Genomic DNA, 22,249 nt, shown 5'->3' with positions numbered 1-22,249 from the left:
GTTGAGTTGGTGGGGCCACCTGCAGAGAATGAGCGATGGGAGACAAGTTAAGCAAATATGGGAAGCGAAAATCCAACACAAGAGAGGAAGAGGTCGACCAAGGCAGACGTGGGAAGATACGGTTGGAAAGACATTAAAGAAAAGAGGAAAATCCTGGACTGAAGCGAGAAACCTGGCAAGAGACAGAAAGGAGTGGACAAGATTCGTACATGACAGTGTATAAAATGTATTGTATAGTAATGTAATGTATTTCACCGTACACCTAACGGTAGAACGGTGTCCCGACTATTATATATATATANTGTGGTTAATTAAATTCATAATTCAGTTATAGTATACAAGTTTTTTGCAGGGCGCCATACTGCCCGTACACCAGCAGTTATGATTTGGGGAGCGATATTTCTTGAGAATAGATGACTGTTGGCGCGGGACAAAAAGTGAGAGTATGCACCACAGAGTTGTAAATAGTACAGTGGCGACCAAGGTTACTAGAGACAGGAGGTTGCCTCGTAACTTTAGAGAGACGCGTCATCGAGAATCCGGAGGTCCCATTTGATTGGTGTTTAAATTTTTGTTGACTTTGACTTAGTTTTCTAACTCAATGACTTTGACAGTTATATTTGAACTGTGTAAGTACTTAATTGTCAGACAGTGCTGAAGAATCTATTACGTATACTTATTATAATTCGATTGAATACTTACTGTTACCATTGAATTTAGTTATAAATTCAATGCTGTTACTTAAGTAGGTATCAATATAGGGTATTAGATGCCGGATGGAAATCTTTGTGACGTTGTTATATGCAATAGCAGCTCCAACAAATCGAAAGCAAATGGATCGCAGATTCAGTTTTTGGCTTTTCCAAAAGGTAATTCGTGTATTACAAAAAGAATGGGTTGTATAGTGCAATGCAAAGGGGACCCTGAACTCACTCAAAACTATATTCAAATGATTTTTTCTTCCATTTTGTCTATTAAAGATAACATTTCATTAAATCAAAGAATGTCTTTCTTCCGATATGTGCACTATTATAGATATATAACTCTTGGTTAAAAAACATAAATGGATAGGGCACCTCCACAACATACTTCTAACTAAATTAACAAAATAGAAGATTTGTTTAACTGCATACAATATAGAAGCATTTTGATTTTGTTAATTAAAAGATTTCTGTAAGCAAAGAGGAGGGCACGCAAGTTCTTCCACCATTATACAAATTTTCACCTAATCTTGTAAATAAAATAGTTGCAGTTAGTGCCGGAAATTTGAAAGAGGGCGCTATCTGTGACATCTGCTTATCTTAAAGATCCTGATGCATTTCAATACAGTAGGCCTTAAAGTAACATGTATCGCACACGAAAATGAAGTTTTTTATTCATGTAAAAGCAAAAAGTACTTAACAACATATTATTATTTCAATAATTTATTGATATTCCACAAGATAACATTTTTAATTAATGACACTTTGCAAACACATGCGTCTTACTGTGTACAGCAATAAACTCTTTGAAATTTTTAATTTCATGCCATCGCTTAGTATTCTCTCCAACTTCTTGAAAATAATTTTCTAGTTTTAGAGCAATCTTGAAATGTTGCTTAGCTAGTTCATGCTTGTTAAACACACGATGCAAAAAATGAAGATCATAAACATCCTCCAAGTTTTTAATTTCATAATGCACCTTCATCTCCTCGGTTGTTAATAAAACACAGTTCCATGGCGCCCATTCTTGATCGATGAACCACCTACATAAACGCAAGTTGTATATGTCTGTCACTTCCGTGAGTGCTGAATGGCCATGCCAAATTTTAACCACAATATAGTGAATATCCTTGGGTTGCAAGATAAACGCAATAGACGATTCACTAAGTTTCAGTTTTTCTTCGTGGCGTATTAAACGTAATATGAAACGATACGGGGCCACATCCACCCACGGTTCCATTACACGATCATCCCAGGTACAGGTTAAACAAACTTGGAATTTCTCTAACTGAGAATTTGCAGGGAATTCTGAATGACACTTTAATTTTCCGCATCTGTTGCAACAATATAGATTGGAGTGCATAATTTTCTCCTTAATTCGGAGCATCCGCTTACATACTCCATTATTGCATTCTGGAGTTTTAATGTGTTTGATAAATAATCCTTTGATGCGTTTCATAAGTATATCCAAGTGCTTTCTATTAATACCTCTTACCATCAATTCACAAGCTCGGTCAATTAACTCCACCAATTCATTGGATAAATAGCAATTATGGTCACATAACAATAATTTCAAGTTCAGTAAGGCTTGAATTTTCTCCTCTACTCCTACATCAATATCATTTAACGATAAGAAAATGTTGTAGTATTCATTTCCCTGTTGCGTCTCTAAGGTATCCATTTGAATATTGAAGTCTATGGCTTTATTTGTCCAATCTTTGTAATGTTTATTCCACTCTATCGGATTTCCAATGGTCTTAAAAAAATCGTGTTCTTTCTTAATTTTCATTTCCATTTTAATTTGATGTCTGTGAGCTTCAATTGCCCTTAACATTTGTATTTCCTTATCGAGCAACATAAAAAACGATGAAATTTTGGCAGGTCCTGAATAGCTATAACAAATGCGTTTAATTTCTGATTTTTTCCATCGATCAACCATAGCGTATAACATAATAAAATCTTCTTTAGTTCTAGGAAAAACCTTTCCAACAAGTTCTTGTGCCTTCCTATCTTCATCAGCTTGTTTATAAAAATCGTTCAACTCTTCCTCTAGTCGAATGCGCTTCTTATATTCGGCACATAGCTCTTTTAGGGCTTTTCTGATCTTCCAAGCTCGAAAATACCTTGAGAAAATGAAAAAATAACCAGCAATCGTATATCTTATGTTTAAAAATATTACATCCAAGATAAAAAGCCAACAGCCATACAAAAATACCAAATGAATATTTCACATACCTACTTATCATAATTTGTTTTTGTATTATAGCATAGCATAGTAGTACCTACTGAATCAAAAATAGAATTGATAATGATTTTGAAAGACACGCAATAAAAATTGACCTCTACCATTTGTGTTTCTAATAATATTACCTATATTTGTCCTATACTCTAAGGTATATCAATTTTATAATAAAATAAACAAACAAATCTTAAACAAGACACTGTGTATATAAAAATTCACCAACCTTTGAATGGTACGCACTTTCCTTTCAACATCTCTTCTTTTTTCCCATTCTTCGGCTGTTTCGTAAGGTCCAGCTACTAAAATTCTATCTGTAATTGACGGAATCCACAAGTCTTCTTTTGCCATTTGAGTTGCTTGTGCATAGTTAGTGTCTAAAAGACGATTTCGCAAAAAATAAGTTTGTGTATCTCTATGACTTTTCTGCATATGATGAACTTTTGGTTTAGGAGGCCCTGTCTGAGAGTATCCATGATGGTATTCAACTCCGCTATCTTTATTCACATACCCTCCAATAAACGGTTTTTCAATGCATTGGTTCATCATTTCAACAACAATATCACGCCAACCATCCTCTGCGTCGGAATCGAGCATGTGTACTGTAATAACATCGGGAACTGTTGCAAATTCTTTGTAAGCATTTGTAGCAGAAATTGTAAAGTCGGGATTTTTCGAATAAAGATACAACTCTAACATATTAAAATCGCCAACGTTAAATTCGTTAAGTACCTTATCATCGCTGACAAGTGAGCGGCCTTCTTTAATTAACATGTTATCTGCGGTAGTACCAAACACATCTTCCAAAATGTCTTTAATTTCAGATATTTTTATTTTTGACGAATATGTTTGTGTGAAAACTGTGCCGTCGTTTGTTGTAAATTTTACTGTGATGCTACGACCTTTGTCATTTAAACTGCTTAATGCCAACTTTTCAAAAGGATCTACTGCCGGTGGTGAACTACTCACATCACTTTGTGGATCCATCTTACGCCACAACTGTAAGCGTTGACATTGACAGCAAATGAATAGAATCTTTACATTATAAAAACGTCATATTGATTGTCCCAATTCAGCCTGGTACAGACAGTTACAGGAACATACCTATACTTTTCATTGATTTGCCCCAGATAAATACCCCGATTATATAAGCTGCATCTTGCAGGAAGTGCAAAATGAAGGAGGAAACTAAAGGATAAAATTTTGTAAATAATAGTAATAATAATTTAAAAAATTGTATTTAAATCGTGCAAACCTCTGCAACTGCCGCCGTGCAACTTGCATGTACAGTTTAATTTTAGTCGCATTTAAGTTCAATTCTTTCATACATTATTATAGTACCTCCACCGTAGCTTACACCAAAGTTTGCAATTCTAAAAACCTTGCGCTTGATAAACCAAGAAATTTCAAGCACTCTTCACAGAGTTTTCACTTTAAATGGCGTAAGTTTTGGAATTTACGATAACAGACCCAAATACATTTTTAAGAGCATTGAATTTTTGACAATTTTCATCTAGCCACAGCTCCATAGGGTCAATTGGATTTGGAGACACATTTCTTTAAAAATATAAAAATATTCAGTTAAGTCAGTTTGCTTTACACAATGGTTTTCAGAGAGGTATTTGAAGGAAATGTAATTAGTTTCAGTTTGAGGCCAGTGTCTACAAAATACGTTGCACAAACGCAAAAAAAAGAGAAAACAAGTTTTTTCTAAACTGTTCGACATCCAAATTACTCAGGTATTTTTCCACCTTTATCTACTTCTGTTGCTGGCGGTTAGCACAGAAGGGGGAGGGATTGCTTCAGTTGCTGGCGATTTTATGAATGACAAGATCAAGAAATGTAGTCTGGCCACTGCGAACGTTCTCACCAGAATTAGGTACAGTATAAACGACTCGCCTTTCTAGGAATTGTGTTCAGCAAGTGAAGAAAACGCAGAATAGAATGAAGATTTGTAGATGATCATGAAGAATAATGCAAAAAAATTGCCGTTAAGATATACAGGATTATGTATTTAAAAAATACCAACTTTGGGTCAAATCTCCGAAACAGTGGTAAATTTTACTTCTCTGCCTCCTTTCCACTTCTCTGCCTCTTTTGATTTCTATGCCTGTGTTGACTAGCCATTTATATACAAGAATTTATGTCTTACTAACCTATCATAGCACATTTTATATCTGTGATACGCGGGCATTAAAGCATCACCATAGGAATTCATTTATACTTAATGACAAAACAAACAAATATTTGCAGGTCATTGAAAATTAGAAACGTCAATTATTAATTGTCAATACCAACTAAATCACAAGATTGGCCTTATTTCGTATAGTTTCTGGAACTTCTTGCTCATTCACAATGAATTGAATTATTTAAAATTACGTTTGACGTTTGGATGGTTTCAATCACATTAACAAATTCGAACCATGCATACTCGATCAAACATAATGAATTATTATTGTAAACGAATTTTGACGAAGAAAACTATTTGTAAAACATAAAATTCTGTATGTACCACGGGCATAAACTGATGTTTATACTCTCGGGCGACTAAAAAGCTCTCGGGTCATGGGCCCTCGAGCTTTTTAACTCGTCGCCCTCGAGAATATAAACATCACTATTATGCCCTTAATACATAAATAACGATTACAGCATACTAATAAAGCGAAAACTCACTTCTCGTCCTTGGTAAAGAATATACTATTCTTTTTCCTTCAGTGAAGTTGCCTTTGAATTGATTACATACAAATTTTTCTTTGGTACGTCATTAGGTACTTTTACTGAACTACCTGCTTAAGGGATTTATTGTTTTGGCTGTCACCATTTATCTTTGGAGTGATTTCTCCTTCTCTTTGATGTCTGCGACTGTGGCTCCATTGAAGCGTTTTTACGGATTTGTATTTGCATATAAACAATACGAGGTATGTTACATTATTACGCAGCATTTTTCGCATTACGTATGTTTTTTGGGGTTTTCCTTCCCACAACTCAACTTCTTCTCGTAAGTTCTTATCGTTCTTTGTTTTGGATTACCTTTTACGTTGTATCTACCTGGATATCACTATTTATTACCTACGCAGTACGTGAATGATATAGCATTTTTACCTGGACTCGAATACATCTTAGTTTATTTTGTGCCCTTGAAGATTCATATCTGTTAATTTGATTACATTGTATCGTTCGAATTAGTAAATTAGTTTTACGCTTGTAGACAGATATATGGATAATACGTAGTCGATCAAAATTTTGCAAGTGTAAAGTGATTCGAATTATGGTTTCTTATTGAGTATTAATTGCGGTTTAGTATACGATTAACCTGATCAGTGTCAGACATTAGAATTGCTTATGCAATATTTTATGTGCCGCGCCATTCACCACCTATGTTTCTTGTTTGTTGTGTTATTGTCTGTTACACATTAGACTGAACGTGCCCTTTTAAGCTTTAAGACCTTAAGCGTGTGATATGAATACTTTCTCCGACTACGTGTTAATCTCCTTTTTACTAAAAATTTATTTAAGGTTAAATATTGACATTGCAGATCTATATAGTGCTATTTATTAAAAATTATCAAAGTCCTCGTTTGAGATCGAAGGGACTTCAGCGCATTTTTGTGTGGCAGATCAGTATTCTATTAGCCACTTTCGATTCAACCATCAATAACAGATCTTGTCGAAGGCTACTACATTCACTAACCGCTTCCCACTTTCCTCGTGCACCCGCAATTCGCTTTTAAAGATTTGACTCCACCATCAGGAAGATCGTGTCGGGGGCTACCACATTCCCTTTGACGGTACCCACTTCCGACGTTCGGTTCACCCGCAATTCGCGTTTGAAGATTTGACTCCACCATCAGGAAGATCGTGTCGGGGGCTACCACATTTCCTTTGACGGTACCCCCTTCCGACGTCCCGTTCACCCGCAATTCGCGTTTGAAGATTTGACTCCACCATCAGTGAGAGATCGTGTCGCGGGCTACCACATTCCCTTTTACGGTACCCACTTCCGACGTCCCGTTCACCCGCAATTCGCGTTTGAAGATTTGACTCCACCATCAGGAAGATCGTGTCGGGGGCTACCACATTCCCTTTGACGGTACCTCCTTCCGACGTCCCGTTCACCCGCAATTCGCGTTTGAAGATTTGACTCCACCATCAGGAAGATCGTGTCGGGGGCTACCACATTTCCTTTGACGGTACCCCCTTCCGACGTCCCGTTCACCCGCAATTCGCGATTGAAGATTTGACTCCACCATCAGTGAAATCGTGTCGGGGCTACCACATTCCTTTTACGGTACCCACTTCCGACGTCCCGTTCACCCGCAATTCGCGTTTGAAGATTTGACTCCACCATCAGGAAGATCGTGTCGGGGGCTACCACATTCCCTTTGACGGTACCTCCTTCCGACGTCCCGTTCACCAGCAATTCGCGTTTGAAGATTTGACTCCACCATCAGGAAGATCGTGTCGGGGGCTACCACATTTCCTTTGACGGTACCCCCTTCCGACGTCCCGTTCACCCGCAATTCGCGTTTGAAGATTTGACTCCACCATCAGGAAGATCGTGTCGGGGGCTACCACATTGCCTTTGACGGTACCCCTTCCGACGTCCCGTTCACCCGCAATTCGCGTTTGAAGATTTGACTCCACCATCAGGAAGATCGTGTCGGGGGCTACCACATTTCCTTTGACGGTACCCCCTTCCGACGTCCCGTTCACCCGCAATTCGCGTTTGAGATCGTGTCGCGGGCTACCACATTCTCTTTTTTTACGGTACCCACTTCCGACGTCCCGTTCACTCGCAATTCACTTCTATTGGCGACACGAGAAAGAGAGACAGCGATTCGAGATTCACGAAACGTTAAACCGCGTGAGTTCGCAACGGAAGGTAAAAGGCGCCTGACTACTTCTCGAAGACGCGCGCGCGCCTCGCAAAAGGTCGTTAATTTCGCCCCTATGACAAAAAACAAAATTCCGCCACGCAGGAGTTGTGCGCGTTTACAACATCTTTCCGACGACACCAATTTCAAAAGAATCGGACCAAAACTGTAGTAGAAGATAGGAAAAAACTGAAAAACCTTCACGTTAGTATACTACGCTCGAGGATGACGCCCAGATGTCGCCAACCCCACATCATGTAGCCATGTCCCTAAGGTTGACAAATTTCACGGCCCTGTAGATACACGTACACCCGTTGCCTTTCTACAAGAGTTCTTCTACGCGCCCACATTTGCTGCCAGCCAGCCAGCCAGCCAGCCAGCCAGCCAAGTGAGATTAAAAGCTACTTTTTACAAAAAAAATTTTTTGCAAAAATGCGCTAAAAACGTATAGGGATAGAACGGCGTGGTTTGAAAAGGAATGTAGGGAAATATAATATAATGAAGAAAAATACGCTAGATATGGAGAAAAAAGATGGAACTGTGATACGGATAGAAATAGAAAATAAGTATGGCAAGTTGTTGACAAAAGAAAGCGAAGTATTGGGAAGATAGAAAGAATATATGGATGTATTTTTTATATCAAGCAAAGAAGAAACCAACACAGCTGTCGGAGGAAGTAAAGATTGACAACGTCGGGGAAGGCATTTTATTACAGTAGCAGTCATAAAAGAAATGAAGGATGGAAAGGCAGCAGAAGTCGATAATATCCCCATAGATTTATTGAAATATCTACAAAAAAAGGGAAATTACATCTCTATCTGTGGCTGTGGCCAGAGGAGTTTCTCTGTCAGCAAATGGTGGTTCTACCTAAAAGGTAAGGTACAAAAATGTAGAAGAATCAGCCTAGAGACACACACATGGCAAAGATCTTATTGAAAATATTGAGTAGAAGGCTTCGCAAAGTTATGGAGGCGAATATAGGAAAGGAACGTTTGGTGTCAGGAGAGGAATGGGCACGACAGACGCAATAGAAGTGGTGAGAATAATCGGCGAAAGATATTTGGAAAAAGGAAAGGCCTTCTGTGTAACTTTTGTTGACATTCTAAAGGCACTCGATTGGGTAAACTGCGAGAAACTGTTGGAAATACTAAAGAGGAAAGGTGCTAACTGGAGAGGAAGACGACTAATACAGAGTGTCCTGTAATTCGATGGACATGGCTTAATATATCACCATATTCCTTGCTCAATTTCAAGTAGAAATTTGCACTTTTTCCAAAACTCAACAGCAAATGTGCAAATAACTCTTGAATTTGAATCATTTAGATCTGACTTTAATATAATACAAGAGATGATATGCTCAAATAGATTTAAACCTAACTCCACTCCTTTTCCATTTGTGAAAAATAGCATTCCGAAGTCTCTTTAGATAGAGTACACGAAATAATATGTATCTGAAGGTCCTCGATAAGGTAACCTTAAATTAAAGTTGTATTTCGAGTTGAATGCTGCTAATTAATTTTAACGCTCCGGCATTTATCTTTGCGCGGACGAAACAGGTAAAGATATTCAAAAAAGGTAGATTCATGCACAAAGAATTGAAGTCGGTAATCAAACTAAAATTTTTAAACATCGAAGGAACATTAACAACTGGCCAATCTTCAGCAAATTAAAATAAGGATAACATTTAAAGTAAAACAAGCAAATATACAACAAACTCAAGGGTTACTTACCGCTAGTTGCAAGTAGCTGAAGGCAATACAATTCACAATAAAACGAAGAATTACAATTAAAATTAAGTACATTACCTTTTGTTATGGCAGAGGTATTATACAATTAAAGTTCGGACGAAATTAACTGGACCCAGAAAAGCCAATTAACGCAAAATTTACAATGGACCTGTATTAACTTCAAAATGCAAAATAAGCAAAGCTAAAGCAAGACACTATGTCTTATATACACAGATTAACATTGTTTTAAAATTGCTGATATAAAAATTGTGACACTGTATTTAAAGGTTAATGTTTCTCCAGCGGTGTTTCTATATACGCCAACGCCATTTTTGAAATTTTAAAATCAGACATCTCAGACTGGACGAAAATACCAAAGTGGGACCGGGGCGAAAACATAAATTGGCATTGATCAATTCCAGAAGCCCTTTTTTGCAGCTCGCCCTATCAAGATTTTTAAAAAGTGACGTCAGAAGATCAATATGAGGGAGGGTATGGTCTTTGTTAAAGAATCCGAAGTTTCTAGGGCTTCCATTTATATTTGTAAGATGGATGTAATTAGAAATCCAAGTGGTTAAATTAAGCGTAAGGGTAAGGGCCCCTAAAATGAAGTTACGCCACTGGTTGACGTCTGCAATACCTTTGCACGTAAAACGGTTTATCAATGTTACCCTACACGAGATTAGGCAATTACACTGAATCAAAGGGTGTTGTTAAATCTTTCCCAAGCATAGAATTATGTCATGCGATGTTTCACAAATCACAAGGAACAGTATTGGGTTCTATTTTAATTTTCTAGCTATCCGTCCAATTTAGCATCGTCATTAAAATTGGCAGTTAATTAATTAATGAATGAAAAAAATGTTTCAATAACAATCTTTAACATCAATTACTGTCACATTTTAATATTTATTACTTTGTCAAATGCCAACGTTCACTTTGTAGTGCGTTGTCTGTTGCTGCTGTTTTTGGCGTTTGCAAAATTAATAATTTATAACAACGTAGGGATTTGTTTCAATTTTGGAGGAGATAATAATTTTATGTTAGTAAAATATTCATTGTCTGTAAATAAAATGGAGAGAGGGCATAAAGAACAGCTTTTGTGCTAATACTTGCTTCCAATTATTTTTTTAATGGTCCACGCATTGTCCTTTAAAAGCTTTTGCCTACATTGTGACGGCATTAAGAACGCAGAAGAATTTATTCACGCTCGAATAATTCGCAATCAGACAATTCGCATTACTACTACGTAGCTGATATAGCTGAAATAATAGAGGGACCTTTCCTATATCCTTAAAAACATCTGTACCAATTTTCATAGCGATCGGACGTTTCTAAATAAAATTATCGTGGACACAGATAGACAGACGGGCAGACAAACAACAGTACCAAATTATAAACGATTCAGAGGATCGCTAATCATACTATAATCACTTAAACTTTGATGAGGGATTAATACTACGTGTTAACGCGTCTTTAGACGGCTGAATACTAACAAGAAATAGAAAGTATTTTTTACAGTGCAATTAGGGAAAACAAAGACGTAACTAATCAGTGATCTTGTTTTTTGGTGCAAGGTCGTGCCCTATGATTTCAATTCTATTTAAACCCCTACATTTGTTTGCAATCATTGCAAAAGAGATTTTTATGCTAGGGAAGAATGTTTTAAAAGCTACAAGGACAACTATGCAAAAAATTGCACAGATGCTTGAAATTTCTCAAAACTAACGAAGTAAAAAATTCCGATTACTTCCCGGTTTGTTTTTTTTCTGAAATTTCTCAAATAATGATTTGAGCTGTACAAGACACTATTGAGAGATTTTCAATCATCATCAACTGTTTTTTATAAGGTCTGCAAAAAAGGTACATGCCTACTGTATTGAGTAGCATTTTTTATTTCGTATACAACGATGTACGGCACAAACAAAAATAGACGTTGGAAACACTGGTGGTTTCAACAGGATGGTGCACCCGCACACAACGCCCTAATCATCTGAGAATACCTAACGGACCAATTCCTTGAAACATGGAAAATTTTTCCAAAATGAATGAAACATTTAGACAGGTGCAGTAGAGGAATGGAAGTATTAAATTATTATTAGACAACACGATTGTATGTAAATACAAAATATGCTGCGAATATAAAAAGTAGTGTCTTGGATTCTCATCGTTGCCAAATGATCATATTTCAAATCCAATTTCTTATTCCTTTACAGGTTCCTAAAAATTAGATATGATGTAAAATGCTATTTATTACATCCAGAATGTTCAAAACATTCTTTATTTGGTCATTCAGCTGCCGTTAGATGTCAAAAACATCTATAATTTAATAGCTGTACAATTAACCGCAGAAAGAAAAATTAGAATTGGTTATTGTTCAAATGCCTTCTCGAATTTGTTAATTATCAAAATGGGCAAGAGTTGTTGACAGTCTCGCAGGTGTTGCCGTTTAATATAAATAACATTAAAATGCTTTTCGGAAGACCAAATTTAGTCTTAAAATAAGTGATGCATTAAGGAATTCAAGATTGGAAGCATTTCGCCTACACAATAGATACATAAACACCACCTACGAAACCCGAAGTGGTTGACTACTGACAGAACACACGTATAACAAGACGTCTAACTCCTTTAGTTAATATAATTGAAACACGTAAACGTTTTCCTTTAAGCCGTTTATTACATTGTCCCATATTTATATTATTTACTTTGAATTATCACACGCAATTTCAAAGATAAAAAAGTAGCTAAAATCAATAGTTCTTAAGAGACAAAGAACACGTGGGTTGCTGACTTTCTGATGAAGCGCAAACGACAAACATTCTTAGTTTAATTATCACGTAACATAACCTCACATGAAGAGAGTAGTGTATGCATTGTTATGTACTTAGAACTCGAACCTTTCAAGGTTTTAACAATTAGAGAACGTCGGTTTTACTGTAAACTTTCTTAATCATTGTCACGGTTTGAGAAGCGGTGACAAGTTCGATTGTTTGTTCAAATCTATTTGCTTTAGCATTTTATTACTTAGCTAGTATGACATCATTTGAATACCACTACTGTCTTCTCAAGTGGTGGTTTGTCATCTCAAAATGACGAAAAGTGTAATCTGAAGGGGCTAATCGTACATAAATTTGAACGAAAGGGCTCTAACGGTTTGTAAGTCTTTTTTCTTAATTCTCCACGTTCCGACGTGTATAATTATCGGTTACGCTAATAACATTAGCGATTTGCATGGATTATTAATAAATCATTTCTTTCCGTTAGTAAGTGATAATTTTCACCTTCGTTAAATTAGAATTATGCGGAATGCAAAACTTGCCGTCCGTCTGCTACTACACCATAATCAATTACTGAGAGAATCGATTTCATTTTAGCAAATATAATTTACTACCTGAATATTTATAATTAATGACTTTATGTAGAAAAACTGAAACAATATAATTAAGAACAATTTGACAACTCCAATAAAGTAACGAAGTGGCGAATGGTTTAACTTTACGAAAATCGTACAGGTTTTCCTCTGATTGATTAATGAATTCAAATTTCATTCATGAAATATATCCTTGGCCAATTTTCGCTAGCTAATCGTTAACCTGTTTTTTGTATCATTTCAAATTGGGAAACTTGCTGAACTGTCAATAAACTAGGTGTGAAATGAATCAATCTTAATAAGGCAGATTATCCAAACATCGGCCCCTAGGTTGCCCCTCCACTTTGGATTTATTATTTTATTAAGATTTCTGATGTTTTATTAACATATTAAACTTATTTCGGACAGAGCCTTTTTGTTTGGTTTTAAATATGCAAACTTTTCATTATCTCTTAAGTTTTCCAAATACCTTCACGTCCTCCTCAAACTTCCTTCTCTCAAGTTTTTCTTGAACATTCGTGAAGTTTTCTCCATAAAATTCTTCCCAAGCCTTTCTAAAGGTTCTTCCAATTTCTCAATTTACTTTGAACTTAACTTGCTCTCTGGTCTAAAATTCTCTTCAATACCCCTTACCCATTCGCGTTACTTTACTTTCAAATTCTTCAAATTTTCCGTAAGATTTTACTACCTTCAACCAACCCTTAAGTTTTTCTAATTCTCTTCAAGTTTCCTCTGGAGCCTCAAGAAGACTCGAAAGGGATCTAGGGCTTCTTAGGTTTCTGGAAGCCTCTTAAAGGACCTTAAAGATTATAAGATGTTCTCATAGACTGCAGAACACCTTGCGAATTTCTAGATTCATTCATACCGTTCAAAATGCTCCCAAAAGACTTCATAAAGGATCTTAAAGTATGCATATACCCCTAACCAAGGTGTACAGCTACCCTCTCATGGAAGAACCCTGGGAAAAAATTAGACAGCTTTTTAAAGGTCCATTTTTTTCGAAGTTTATAGAGATAAAGTGGAAATATTTGAGATTTTTAAGTTAGAGCTTGTAGGTGTTGCATAGAGAGTATACGGGGGCAAAATTAGAGGGGCGATTTTTACTGAAAAACTGTGGAAGTATCATCTGTACACGAAGGGCTATACCGTTACCCTAGGAGACTAAAACCATTTATTCCAAAGAACATTAGGTTAAAGCCTTAAAGGTACCATATCTTTTCATTTTTATTGTTGTGTATAAAATGTAACACTTGGTTCCTTAAGATTGGAGTAACCAGTAATTTTTGAGTGACGTTTATCATTAAAATAGATTTTGTGTGGGTCTCAAAAAAGGGTACCAGTCTGTGTAACTTGACCTGATATTTTGTAAAAAATTATTACCTACGAATTCAATTGCAAGGAATTAGTTATTTTTCTCGAAATTCAATTTTGAGTTTAGATTTAGTTTAGTCAGTTAGAATTCTCTGTAAATGGATTTCCAATTTATTAGTCATAAGGTGTATCTTTTTGCGAAAAAAAGTCAAATTATTTTTTAATTTTAATTTTAATTTTTTTTTAATTATCTATCTACACTGTTTTCACATAACCTCAAATTTTCCGAGAATTATTATTATTATTATTAAATTTGGAGGAAATATGGCATGTTTTATGGCAAAAAATAAGAGTTTTTTGGATCCGTAAAATTCAGCCGTTTCCGAGATATTCGCGATTTTTAAAAAAGCACCGCTTTTTCAGTGGGATGAAAAAATCTATTTTTTCCATCGCACAGAGGTGCACGGATTAGCAAAATTCTCGCAACGACTTGTATTTTTATAACTAAAAATAAACAAAAATATCATTACCATAAAAAAATTACACAAAAATCGCCAAAATATAACTGCTAAAGATCGACTAAGACAAAGTGACTTGAAGCCCCTTTAGGGTCTGTTATGTGGTAGAAAAAGTGGTAAATATTGTTCCATAAGTGCTTTTCCGTGAACATCAAGGATATATCAACGTGTAGAAGTAATTTTCAACACCGAGAAGATTAGAAAAGTCAAATGCGTTGACCTACTTGCGTTCCACTTCACGTTTAAAGTAGAAAACCGCCATTACATACAAATTTTTCGTTAATATCGGCACTATTTATGATCGAATAGTGCTATGAAAAGGATGTAAGATTAGAGGGAGGCCTTCGTTGTTTTAATACTGCTTTCATCGTTCTACTTACCCGTAGACTATAGTTCATAATTAAAAGATTCATTCAAACTATGTATTAATTTAAGCCAGATTTTTCAGGAGAATTACATTGAATTGTTAATTTCATTAAATTGTAACTTATAACGACCAGGTATTACCTGCGTTTGATAGTTTGATATAAAAGTATAATTCAGGTCACCTATCGATTTTGATCTTGATGGGATTTTAAATTTGTCGCTTTATATGAGCGCAACGTTTCCAATGTTTCTTATCATAAATCTACCCAAATTATGTTTTGAATACATCAACACCAAAACCAAAACCAAACAGCAAAAAAGGTAAGTTTTATACACCAGTTATGACTAAGGAGCATAAACAGTTTTTAATTTTTGTTCATGAGGTGAAAAATGTTTTTTATACTTTCCAGTTTCCACTAACAAGTTTCTATTGATTCTTTACAAAATAATTCCACCATAATGAGAGAAAAATTGAGCAAAGCATTCATACGCTGATGTTGCAGATTTGTTCGGTTCGACCTCGAACGCAGGTTCTATCCTTCAGGGTACTCTACCGAAAGGTCTCGAATCAAGGAATTGTCGTACCCTCCGCTATCTATCTATCGAACACATATATCTCGGGTACTACTCTCTTGTAGGAAAACAAAAATATTTAAGTTAAGATTAAGACATGAAACACTTAAACCTGCGGACCTATGCTTATTAGGACTTTTTGGGTTGTTTGCATGAGTACTACAAGTGGAAAAAATATCGGACCTTTTTTTGAAACACCCTGTAAATATCACCCCCACTTTCGTAATTTCGACTTTAAGGATTCGTGTAACTCATAAAAAAAGTTCACGAATCAGCCAATTCCGCCATATTGGAACAAAATGGCGGAAAGAAATCTACCTACACTTGATCGGCCGAAGCGAAAGAGATTTTTTTTTCTTTTGAGGGTTGTTTTTTCTACTTCCTGGCAACGGTTCACACCCACGTAGTAAGACATATCGTAGTCACAACTGGCCCATGAATTGAATATCTAAATATCTAAAACAATACAATCCAAAACAATACAAAACTATTGGGTTTATGTAAGAGGCACGTGTTTTAAAATCAAAATATTTCACTCTATTAATTTTCGAAAAAATCTCCATTATCTCGTCACGGTGTGCCCCTATTATTTGTATGTGTAGATTACGTTACTCAATGTAAATTGTTAAAATACAATTTCTGGTATGCGTAAAGCATGTGTTGGAGTACTTGATTACAAAAGGATTAATAAGTTCGATTCATTAATCATTGCTTGTAATAATTGCAAATTAGAAATGCACGCTGTGAAAATTTGATCATTCAAGGTGGCGTGGTGGCGTCGGCGAAGGATACAATGTAATTGTTTATTCTTGCGACCCAATTACAGCAACGCCGTTTTATTGCGGTCTTAAATGGAAAAGTTCGTGAATTACCTGCAACTTTTAAACTAGGTACTTTACACTCTAATTGTATGGTGACGTTGGCGGCACCGTGGTTAACCGCACCAATTACATAACTTAATTAAGCAGCTTAATCAACTTGTCATACTGAGAATCAATTTGTATATAACGTGACAGGATAAAGAGCGTTCAACAAAACGTAACACATTGCAATAGTTACAATGAGGGCCTGTTGGAAGCAGGTTAATCTCCATTGCGTCTTGCAGAGTGGCTTGATTGAACTTATTCGCGAAAGCTTTCTCTCTTTTGTTGATTTCGTTAAAGTATCGTTTGATTTACTTGTTCCCGAATTCTAATTATATTTTTCTTCAAAGGTTTGTATTTGTATTATCACCCTCAAGTTTGTAATTCCTTTATATTTGCCGCTGCTTATTTCGCGAAAGCAAATTTGTCTTTTGAATTTTTTTCTCCAGCATGTATCCTTTTATCAGTCACCGTAGTCTTGGCAGTGCGAGCTTTGAGATAATGAACTCGGATCGTCTCACTCCTCGCCTACAAATTGCGTATATTGTGTCACAGTCAGGGGGCAAATAAAAATACAGGGAGTTATGCCTTGGGAGTAATTAGGTTGTCGAGAACACTCGTGTCCGTTTTCCCTCCGCTTGTATTGTCAACGCATATACTAATCATTTTCATCGTAATTGCTTCGAGATTTTCGCGGATATTTAATTCTGTTTCTCTCAATACATTTCCGAGCAATATCCCAATTGTCTCAAAATGGGGGGAATCACCGGAAATCGCGACTATTCGAAATGCGTAGTAACCTCGTCAATCATTCGAACGTGCACATTGTCGAACCCTCCGGAATTACAAGGGAGTTCCTCACGCACCTCCGTTACAAATTTTCGATTTTAATCTTTTTTTTTTAGGGCGAAGCTATATGACTGATTGTTTATTTAACGGTTGTCGCCGCGACAACCTCTATTTATAATGTTTCAATCAAATAAAAGATTTTACATTATGCTACATCGTGACAACCAACTATTAATTATTGTCGAAGTGCGGAAAAAGTTCTAATCGAATGTCTTCGGTTGCGACATGTGCCTAATGATAAACAGCGATCGCTTGTCATTGCTCCAAAGAAACTTTATTTCCAAACATAAATCCTTGCGGATTCGCGAAGATATAATTGAAATTGGGAGAATTATTCTACAAGTTGCCAATTTTGGTCGGATTATAGTTCTAAAGGGGTTACGCACAGCAGAGCAATTGCGCTGGTTTAACGGTTCGTTTACTTTTATTGTGTAATCCAGTTTATTAAAGTAAACAACAATTACCTTGTTTTCGATGCAACTGACCGTGTAATAGAAATGATAGATGCATCTGACCTCCACTAACCCAACCTTATTGTGTACGTTTAAAAAAAGCAAGCTTCCCTTTCTTATGGGATGAATGTAGGTCAAATTTTCCATTCTGCGAAAGACAGAATCGGCGAGTCTGATAATTAGAGAAATATTTCTTAATTAGTAGTTTTGCGCCTCATGGATGTTTTGCATAGCTTTTAAGGTGACAATTATTATTAGTGCTTGGCTTCGAGAATCGACGAGTATGGGAAATACGAGAAGTAATTACGATGTTCCTATCTTGCAACAAGATATTCTTTCCAATTATCGTTGGTTTTTGATCAAAACTTACTTTTTCATTCATTGCTTATCTTTAACAATTAACACCTACCCAACTACCATCATCTATCAAAACACGCCACCCCCAGCACAACTCTATGTGGATTAGTTCGCCACATTACATTTCCCACATATGAACTCGCCACAAGAATATTTTAGCAGCAAGTGGTGCCCGAAGGGCGTACTGTGCCACTTCTAGAATCATCCTGTTTTCGTTCCTGCCACTATGCTCCATCAAGGCGTTTCCAGCGACGTCCTGCTTTTCTTGCTGACGATCTCTTCCACGTTATTAAAATTCTCTGAGATTTTGCGCCATTCGGGGTTTTTGTAGATGCATTTTTTTGTACTATACCACCCTGTTTTCTTAAGATTCATCAACTTATTAACATAAACAATTTAGTGGCATGTGAGGTTAGCGGTTTTTTTTTCAAGGAGTTCTGGGACTCCCTCCCCCCATAATTTTCTAAAGTTCTTGACAATTAAGTCATAAAAAATTAATTTTGGAAAAATGGGAAGCCTCGTTGCGTCAAAAGCAGTGGCGTAACTAGGTATTTTTCGAAGCGGTGCCTTAACAGATTTTGGCGCCTTAATACCATTGAGCTATAATCAATGAAACACTGTCTATTTTTGAAAGTAACTTTGCAGAAAATGTATCACTCATGACACCTGTATTTACACACCAATTTGCAGAACTTTTAGAAGAATGGAAATATATTTATTTATAATTTTTCAATTCGTGCGTCAAATTTAGCTATAACATGGGGTCGAAAAATGATTAAGTGTTAGAATAGGGGTGCAAATGCTTGGATATTCACGATTTTACAAACGGGTGGCGAATTTCAAAAATCTACTTTCAATATGCACCATGTACAGATTTGGGAAAGTAATTTTTTCGATCTTTATTCGTTATTCGTGCATAACTTTTATAATTTTGCGACAATAGTTATTGTGTCTTGTTGTTTTTAGCGCATTTTTGCATTTATTTATAAAAAGGTAGTTTTCATCTCATTTTGGCCGGATAACTGGCCAGCTGGCTGGCTGGCAGCGAATAAAGGCTCGTAGAAGATCGCTTGTACAAAGACAATGAGTGTATGTGTACCCAGTGGCAGCGTAAAGGGAGGGAGGCTGGTCGGCCCCGGGCGACGTCAGTTCTGGGGGCGCTTTTCGAAACTTAAGTAAATAAAAACTTAGTTGCGATCTACGATGAGCAAAAGCCCCATTAAACAGGATCACAATGTTTTCCATGGAAAAAGAAACCTCCCTAGGAATCAATCGTATTGATGTACTGGACGTCTTCTTGTGTACAGAGTGTTCCAAATTCCTTGTTTTTGATGTTTGGGGGATATTTTGAAAATTAAAAAAAATAGAGTGACGCGGTGTAGACTTCTCGTAGTTACTTTTCAAAGCTGCATAGATCGACGATGTCAATTTTGATGTGACTGGTGCGAACGTGGCAACAGTCCAAAACTGCAATAAAGAGTTTTTGCTTTATAACTTAGATATTTGTGGGAATATCAAATAAGTATCAGGAATAAACGTTATGGCAAAGAAGTCTCTTAGTCGTGGGGCATTTTTTAAATTTCTAGATACAGCACCAAAGTTTGTTTTTTGAAATGGAATGTATAATATCTTTTTGCCCCAATAAACTAATAAAATATTGTACATTCTGTTTGAAAAAACTTTGGTGCTGTATCTTAATCACTAAGCAGGCCATGGAAAAGATAAAAATACCCCTTTACTAAGAGAGTAATTTTACATAACGTTTATCCTTTATACTTTTTTCATATTCACACAAATAATTGGGTTATAAATCAACTTTTTATTGAATTTTTGGACTTTTGCGCACAATTTTGGTGGGCCGCGTCGGGCACCAGCGGTTCCTACTCCGTACACTAGTCAAAACGAAGCAAATGCTAGGAAGTATAGTAAACCAGATGGGCGCCACTTAGTCTTTAGTAAATATCAAAAGAGATACTTACCGAAAGGGGAAACAAGATAAGACTAAGAGATCCTTGTTCTGGTTTTGATAAGCTAAAAAATAATTGAAGGCGTAAACAATATACTTGTTATCACCACCGAGGGTGATTTAATAAATAAAGCAAGTACAGTAATTACAATGCAATTGTATCGAAAACCAACATGTAATCAAACGTTATATCAAGGAGGCGTCGAAAATAAAAATATTACCTTTTAAACGTCAGGTCGCAACCTTTTTGAGCTCAGAAAGGGCGGTTTTCTACGTTATCTGTAACAAACAAAAACACAAACCAACAAACAAGAGGGATACGGCATAAAAATATGGCGATAGCAATGTCTAACGTTTGACACTAATTAGGTAACTCGAATACTAAAACCGTAATTAACACTCAATAATTCAATTTACGTTAACTAAACAGTAAACAAAAGTAACATTTTAATCGACAACGAATAGTCCGTACAAATTTGTGAGATACAAACAGTATAAATGCGAGGTTAATTCAAGAAAACTACTTTACGATGCACAAATAACTAAGCTTCTATACAACAATATTGAAGTAGAATGAAGAAAAAGTAAACTAGGAGAGAAAATTAGGAGAGAAACATGAGAACTTAGGAGTGAACTATGAGAGAAGACAAAGTCCTCAAAAAATTACGTATGAAGAATAATGCTGAGTACATACCTCACAATGTGAAAATACTTGTAAATATAAATCAGCTAAGCTTATTCAATGGAGCAGCCACAACACTTCAGAAATAGAGAGCAACACTCCAAAGAAAATATCCACTACAAAGGGCCCTTTCCAGGTATACAATTTTCATGAAGAAGTATAGGCGGGAGATGGTAGAAGGGAAGTTGTTAAAGACAATGCATAGAGGAAGCGTTGCTTTTTGGTCCCGCTCTTTGTTTGGTGGGCGTTTTTTGTGTATGGCTGTCTGCCGTAATTGTTTTTGGGAAGACAGTCAGTATTTATCATCGTAAAGTCCATTACTGAATGGCGCATATAACTTCCATCCATCCATTTTCTTAAGTATTTTTGCCTTTTGCTTCAAAAATGAAAAACAAATCTCTAAATTGAGGAATCATTTAAAAAATCCTTAGGTCCCCATTCCCTGATTATCACTGGATCAAGTGTTGTAAATACTAAATATGTAATTAAAGTATCTTAAGATGGGTAGTACTAATACTTTTAAAAACCTTAAGTGCATTCTTACATGGTCCACCAAATGAAGATTCTTTTTTGATGGACTTAACATCGAATAACACTTTGGTATTGTACATGTAATAATGCTCTTTGCTGTTAAATGAATCCCTAAATTGTATCCAGTCACTTGACTCACCTGAAAATTGATTGCAGGCCGTTTAGGGCCTCTGAAAACTTACAATGGCTATATTTATTTATTAAAGAGAGATAAAAATTTCTTTCAAAACCAGGGGGAATTCAAATGACTTTTTTTTAAAAGAACACCTATCACCCCCTTGTGCACAACCCCTACTGGCGTAAAAATTTTAAATTACAATACCTCACTGTGATACCTCTCTGAAAAGCTTATTAAACATGCTCTTTCTGATCATAAAAAAAGTAGGGTGAACTCAAAGGCTAACCTCAATTTTTTATTATTTTCCAACTGGTTTCATTTATTTCATTTATTTATTCGTTGTTGCTTTACCTTATAGTAGGTGGCAACACCATGTCCCTAATACATACAAACAATAAACTTAGCACAAATACTAAAATTACAAAATGTATAGTATAACATATTAAAACAAACCGACACATTTAAAAAACACATTAAAAGATACATTCTAAAATTGTGACGAACATGCAATAAATATTTTAAAAGGTTTCAAATGTTTAAGTATTCATTTAGGTGATAATACGCTTTTTCTACTAGAAATTGTTTTAATGCAAATCTAAATTTTTGGTAGGTTTTAATGGCCTTAATATTTGGCGGTAGTGCATTAAAAATTTGACACGTTCGAAACGTTAAATTTTTTTCAAACAATGATGATCTGTGTTTGCCAGGGTTTAAGTACATCTTCTGTCGAGTGTTGTAAACATGTTCAG

General features: G+C 35.9%; 1 protein-coding gene across 2 annotated transcripts; it reads right to left on the bottom strand.

Annotated features, from left to right (window-relative positions):
* Positions 1-309: 309 nt before the first annotated feature.
* Positions 310-5,171, bottom strand: LOC116168128 (IQ and ubiquitin-like domain-containing protein). 2 transcript variants are annotated; one of them, XM_031483799.1, is made up of 3 exons: positions 3,910-5,171; positions 3,167-3,542; positions 310-2,824 (listed from the first exon to the last, which is right to left on the bottom strand). In XM_031483799.1, the coding sequence occupies exons 2-3, from the start codon at positions 3,535-3,537 to the stop codon at positions 1,456-1,458; spliced, it is 1,740 nt and encodes a 579-aa protein (XP_031339659.1). In that variant the 5' UTR covers positions 3,538-3,542; positions 3,910-5,171; the 3' UTR covers positions 310-1,455. The 2 variants fall into 2 exon arrangements, with proteins under 2 accessions (XP_031339659.1, XP_031339658.1); XM_031483798.1 differs by having other exon boundaries at positions 3,167-5,171.
* Positions 5,172-22,249: the final 17,078 nt, after the last annotated feature.

The sequence above is a fragment of the Photinus pyralis genome, unplaced genomic scaffold (genome assembly GCF_008802855.1).
Source record: "Photinus pyralis isolate 1611_PpyrPB1 unplaced genomic scaffold, Ppyr1.3 Ppyr1.4_LG4, whole genome shotgun sequence".
Lineage (NCBI taxonomy): Eukaryota > Metazoa > Arthropoda > Insecta > Coleoptera > Lampyridae > Photinus > Photinus pyralis.
Note: the sequence above shows the minus strand (reverse complement) of the source record. Positions and strands in the feature narration are given on the sequence as shown.